The sequence below is a fragment of the Cyphomyrmex costatus genome, unplaced genomic scaffold (genome assembly GCF_001594065.2).
Source record: "Cyphomyrmex costatus isolate MS0001 unplaced genomic scaffold, Ccosl1.0 scaffold729, whole genome shotgun sequence".
NCBI classification, from domain to species: Eukaryota; Metazoa; Arthropoda; class Insecta; order Hymenoptera; family Formicidae; genus Cyphomyrmex; species Cyphomyrmex costatus.
This window is the reverse complement of record NW_017280299.1, coordinates 53,156-59,524: the sequence shown is the minus strand read 5'-3', so window position 1 is coordinate 59,524 and position 6,369 is coordinate 53,156. Positions and strand designations below refer to the sequence as shown.

At 29.7% G+C, this 6,369-nt stretch overlaps 1 protein-coding gene across 1 annotated transcript; it reads left to right on the top strand.

The window, feature by feature from the left end:
- Positions 1–1,385: 1,385 nt before the first annotated feature.
- LOC108780747 (vesicular integral-membrane protein VIP36) lies at positions 1,386–6,162 on the top strand. The gene is made up of 7 exons (XM_018548546.1): positions 1,386–1,696; positions 3,533–3,648; positions 4,390–4,587; positions 4,818–4,980; positions 5,318–5,484; positions 5,650–5,713; positions 5,790–6,162. The coding sequence occupies exons 1-7, from the start codon at positions 1,555–1,557 to the stop codon at positions 5,939–5,941; spliced, it is 1,002 nt and encodes a 333-aa protein (XP_018404048.1). The 5' UTR covers positions 1,386–1,554; the 3' UTR covers positions 5,942–6,162.
- The last annotated feature ends 207 nt before the right edge of the window (positions 6,163–6,369 follow it).

Sequence of the window (6,369 nt, the reverse complement as noted above, 5' to 3'; positions counted from 1 at the left end):
ATATGTTAATATATAGCATAATATACAATAAATTCGTATATGTTTTAGAAAATAAATGAAATAAAAAGTTGTACCTGTCATGTTCCTTTGGAAACCGAAAAAAGTGTCGTTTTTCCACAATATTTTTATTACATTCCTTTACGACACACCATCCGCTTGATTTTTGAGCACACATTTTTTTCGCCTTTTAAAATCTCTCTAAATATCTGTAACAGAACGCTAAGATCAAAGTGCTTCAAGAGAATCTGAAATCTGTACTATTTTTGTACAGATAACCTATTCTCCGTAAAGCTAACTCGGTCTACGTTCTCTGTTTTTTTACACTTTCTTAAACACGTCTGAATACACTGAATAATTATTAAAATTAAACACGTATCACTTATCACTTTATCACACGTAGCACTATTCTCACTGTTTCTCACATAAAATTCGTCGCGTTCCCGCCACTTTCCGTCAAATGGTCCTTTAAATGCCTTATATGGACATTTCAATGGGACTGACAGACACCGACAATAGAAAGAAGAAGTGAGATAGAATACAGTGTCCTGATTGGTTACGCGCCTCGGCCACGCATGCGCACTTCATTTTAGGCTTCACAAAATCAGGAGAGTTGCGCTACTGTATATACTGTGGTATTACCTCGTCGCATCGTCCCGCAGTGGCTTCCCCCCCGCAACGTTATGCACTGTCTCTTTATTTCTATGTCCATGTGTCGATGTGTGTCGCCTAAAAGCCTTGATCGAAAGCAGCCACAGTCGTCAATTTTTAGTTTCTTACTTCCGATTTATGACTTATGGCTTATTGTAGAAGGCCCAGAAGTCTCACGACGCTTACGATGTTACGATACGACCAATGTAGAATGGGCTTTACATTGCAAAAATTTACGATAGAGAAATATATTTATGTTATAGACAACTAATGGGCTTTCTACAATAAGCCATAAGTCATAAATCGGAAGTAAGTAACTAAAAATTGACGACTGTGATTGGTCCATTTCTAGTTTGACTTATGATTTGTGACTTACGGCTTATTGTAGAAGGCCCATAAATCAACGTTAAGCAGTATATCTTTTCAAATTAAACCACGTGTTAATAAATACATTACGAATTGTGTACCATGCAGAATGTAATAAATCTTTTTCATTTTTCAAGTAAACATTTTCATGTGAAATTCGCAATGTGAAAAGTGAAAAATGAAAAAGTTTCATTATCAATACCAAGCTCTAAAAACCGACTTTTTTTACCGACACGTACTTATGCATCCATGCATTTAGTTCATTTACATGGAGAATATATTATAGAGGCGCTACTGCTACTAACGATGCAGTGTAGAGAGAATGGTACGGCTACTGGCTAGTTTGGAGCATGGACATTGTCCATGGTTTGGAGGTCCTGACTCCTGATCCGGATGACTCGAGATTGAGAATGAAAACGTTGGTTACTTTAGTGAATACGTAAATGGCTTTATTGGGCCTTTTTCTGGCGGTGTTGCTTCGAACGAGCGTACTGTACCTACTGTAGCTCTTTTCACCCACGTGTTTATTTCTCTACGAACATGCGGAACGTCCGATCGAAAATCAACATGGTTGTGATTTCGTGGTTGCTTCTACTCACAGGCGTCCTAAAATCCTTCGCCACGAATTGGAACACACAAGACTATATGAAACGAGAGCATTCTCTAATCAGGCCATATCAAGGTTCGCTAATTGTCATTTATCTTCTACCACGTTTCTTGGTCTAGTCGCAATTTTGCGGAGATTGTCCACTATGTTTGAGGTTATAAGATGACTAATGTGAAGAATTTATTTTTTGCATAGATAGTGACGGAAAGAATCCCTATGTGTTTCCTAGCTATGTTGCAAAATTAGAAAATATATATAAATTAGAGAGTCGATTTTTTTTTCTAGTAAAAAACGTGCAAACTCCCATTTTTTTAATTATAGATATCTTAAGAGAATCTGTCGCACATCAGCGTAGAAGAATTTGCTAATTCATTTATTATCTAATCGCAATCCGCAAGTCATTCCACTACCGGTTCGATATTACAACGTATTTATATTAAAACAAGATTTGTAAACATGCATAAGTCAAAGAGCTATTTTTTTAAAGAACGTAATTTTTATTTTTATAAATTATTAATTCTTTCTGAAAATTAATAAACACTAATTTAAAAAAAATTTTGTGCAATTTACACTGAAAATATTTAGAGAAAAAAAGAGAGAGAGTTTATGTTATAATGATAAACACTGAATTTAGAATTTGGAAATAAATAGCATAAATCATGCAAATATGTTAATGAAAGTTTCAACATGATATCCACTATCATAACAGATCATCATATTAATTTTGACCACAATTTTAGATGGAATGACTTTAAAATTTTAGACATTGAATCTTTCTACAACAAGATTGATGTCTGAAATAATTCATATTATTAAAAGACAAAAACAAGGTTTTAAGCAAAATGGTACTGAATATTTACCAGAAACTTACAGATTATTAATTCTCTCTCTCCTTCTTAACTCTTCCTCCCTCTTAATTTCTTTCCACTTTACCACATATATCTACCCTTTCCAGATCCTTTTTTCCCTCTAATTACCAATGTTACCTTTCTTACTTGAAATGTCTGTTATATTTTCCAAATTTCTAAACTTTTAAGTGTAAGTTCTTAAATTTGTCTCTCATCGTATTGTTCTAACAACGGATAATTTTATAAATCGTACATTGATACAATTTTATAAGGTAATCTCATTCATTGTTTAATTTAATTGATATTAAATTAACAAAAATTAATATGATGTATAATATGTTTTTCACTCAACTTTAATTTTCTACTAAAGTCTTCTTTATATTTTTATTTTTACATTATATTAATTTTATAATCTATTTTTATTACCTTACTATTTGACTCTCTTTACATTATATTCATTATTTTATTATTTGACTCTCTTTTCACATTTTTCTACATTACCAATGTATTTTTAACAGAAACAATTATTACACAATTTCACACACTACATTTATAATCAGACGATTTACATTGTTTTATGGATTCTCACTAATGTACCAAAATAAATACAACGTTAACTATGCGAATGAAATTGTGTGTACACTTATATTTATATATATTTTTTATAATTTTATAATTTCGTACATTGTTAACAACTTGCGATTATTGTAACATTGGTAATGACCTAATAGAGGTCAAGGTTTGTTGCCTATTTCTTGTTTTTAATTAAACTATGTAATTTTAACTAAATGACAATTTTTATTTATTAACAATTGTATATTTAACAACCCTTTTGGCTTATAGTTGTTTTTTTCCATTATTTTTAAATTTATTGAGCCTTATCACAAACATATTTTAACACGATGTTTCTAATGTATTTTTTATTTTGTGTGATATAAATTAATTGTTTATAGTATTGACAATGAGTCCATTTATCAAATATTTTTTTGTATATTTATACATAATATATATAAATATAATATATATTTATAATTTTATTTTAAAATTATGTGTAATATAATAGGCACAGGTATGACAATACCTAACTGGGACTTTATGGGAAGTACAATGGTAACTAACAATTATATCAGGTTAACATCTGATTTGCAAAGTAAACAAGGTGCCTTATGGAATTCTGTGGCAAGTATTTTATTTATACTTATGAATGATTTCTTAGATATTTATAAAGACTTTTTATAAACTTTAATATAAAAACTATAAGTATATGCATAATTGAGGAGCAGACTTTTTAAACATGTGTTTTATTCAAAATTTTATTTTTTTAATTAGAGACAGCTTAATGTTTATTGTTGAAAGACTTGCATATATTATACGCTACTCTGAGATGTATAAAAAACATTTTTTCATCAATTTATATACTGAAAAATAGACACTTCAAAGTGTATGTGCATTATATTTTTTAACTAGAAACAAACAAAATGCATTTGTTTAACATGTTTAACAATTATTTACAGCAACTTTGTTATGCCTAGTTCACACTAGGCGCGATGAGCGATGCGCGACGAGCGATAACCAATAAGAACTCTGCTTTACAACGTCGTGTGAGCAAAAGCAAAGCTTTTATTGGATATCGCTCGTCGTTCATCGCTCATCGCATCCAGTGTGAACTAGGCATTAATGTCATATCCTACCGATTGACATATTTTCTGTAGAGCACAGTTTTCTTGTGCGTGCGTGTTTTTATGTGTGCAGTTTTTATTTTTCTCATTTTCTAAAATTACAAATTTTGAACAAAATGCATTTTGAAAGTTTGCTCTTCAATTTTATATATATATATATATATATATATATATATATATATATATATATATATATATATATATATATATATAATGTTTATTAAACTTGTCCTGTTTATAGCCATGCCATATACAAAATTGGGAACTGCAAATTCAATTTAAAGTACATGGAAAGGGGAAGGATTTATTTGGAGATGGTTTTGCTATTTGGTACGCTAAGGAAAGAATGAAGCCAGGTCCAGTATTTGGGAGTCGAGATTATTTCCAAGGATTAGCAGTGATACTTGATACATACAGCAATCATAATGGCCAACATAATGTAGGTTGAACATAGTTTTATAAAATATTATAGTTTGTATAACCGATTAAGATAATATAATTCTTTAATATTCTTAATTAACCAATTAATTACTATAATTAAAATAATTTACATTTTTATTGTATCTTAAATTTTTATATAAGTTAAGATTCTTTTATATATTTATCTTTTTTTTACCTTATTGTATATTTTTTTTTTAATACATAAATAATAGAATATATCTGCAACAGCATCAGCATCCTTACATCTCAGCAATGGTTAACAATGGATCTTTGCATTATGATCACGATCGTGATGGCACTCATACACAACTAGCAGGATGTGAAGCAAAATTCAGGAACTTGGATCATGATACACATATAGCTATAAGATACGAGAGAGACATCCTAACTGGTACGTAAAATTAAATATTAAATTTTATTGCATCTTTTATATCATGAATTTGTCATAAAATTGTTTGTTGAATTGTAATATCTTTTTTTATTATTTATCGTTTATCCTTTGTTTTGTTACGTTAGACTCATCCATTCTTTGTTTCTTATTTTCTTTTTTTGTTTCATCTTTATTAATCTTTCTTTATTTGAAAGTGTTGTGCTCACGTGCGCGTATAGGTACGTGCAACTATGTGTAAACAGTCATACATGTGTGCATTATTAGGATTACACATATACATATGTCCTCATATAAACTTCATATTTCTTATGTTTTTTTTTCTTGTCACACAATGAAGTTTCCACGGATCTTGCCAATAAAGCTGCATGGAAACAATGTTTCCAAGTGAATGAAGTTAAGCTTCCAACAGGATATTATATTGGAATTTCTGCTACTACGGGTGATCTATCTGACAATCATGACATATTGTCAATTCGTTTATTTGAATTAGACTTAATTGATGATGTAAGCATTCATTTATTTTTTGTACATTTTGTTAAATATGATATTAATATATAAAGCATATATCATGTTAATCAATAAAGCATATATCACGTTAATCAATAAAAATATAAATTATTTAGTTATAATTAACAAATTAACGGGATTAAAAAATATGTCAAATTACAGCCTAAAGATCGAGAAGATAGATCACAAATTCTGCCATCAGCAGCATTCTATGATGCTCCAAGAGGTATGAAGTTAAATGAAAGTTTATTGTACATTTGGAAAAATTTATTTAGTATTCTAATGTCTATTTCTGTTTTTAGAACGTGTAGAAGATCCGAAACAATCTAACTGGAGTGGAATAAAACTTTTCCTACTGATGTTATTTGGTGCACTTTTCTTAATAACTTGTATTGTAATTGTAATTATGCTTTATCAGAAGCATCAGGAAAATAGTAGAAAACGATTTTACTAAGTTAAGATTTAAGTATTGTGTGTGTTTTTGAGAGTTGCAGCTTATTGATTTCTCATATATACAGGGTGTTTGAGAAGTAATGAAAAGTTTTGTCGCATAGGGGTAGAATGGACTGAACTGAGAAGAAAAGTCCTCTACCATTTTACAATTTTCGCAATAGTTAATGAGATATTAATTTATAAAAATATTCAAATTCGCCCGGCCCAATGGACATTGTCTAGCGACGACCATTGGCCTAGTTTACATCGTGCACTTGATACGCGTACTAACTAGTTACTTTCTATTGAATTATCTTAATTTCAGCGATATATGTAAATGTATACACAATAAACGTATTTATGTTAAACATTTTGATGCGTATTGTATCAATTTTATACATCATTCTTTAAATACATTGCTGAAATTAAGATAATTTAATAGAAAGTAAC

Excerpts from the sequence above, each read along its gene's own strand:
- LOC108780747 (XM_018548546.1), top strand. The coding sequence starts at position 1,555 with ATGCGGAACGTCCGATCGAAAATCAACATGGTTGTGATTTCGTGGTTG. Across the intron at positions 3,649-4,389 it reads GTGCCTTATGGAATTCTGTG|CCATGCCATATACAAAATTG; the intron begins GCAAGTATTTTA and ends TCCTGTTTATAG. Across the intron at positions 4,588-4,817 it reads ATCATAATGGCCAACATAAT|CATCAGCATCCTTACATCTC; the intron begins GTAGGTTGAACA and ends TATCTGCAACAG.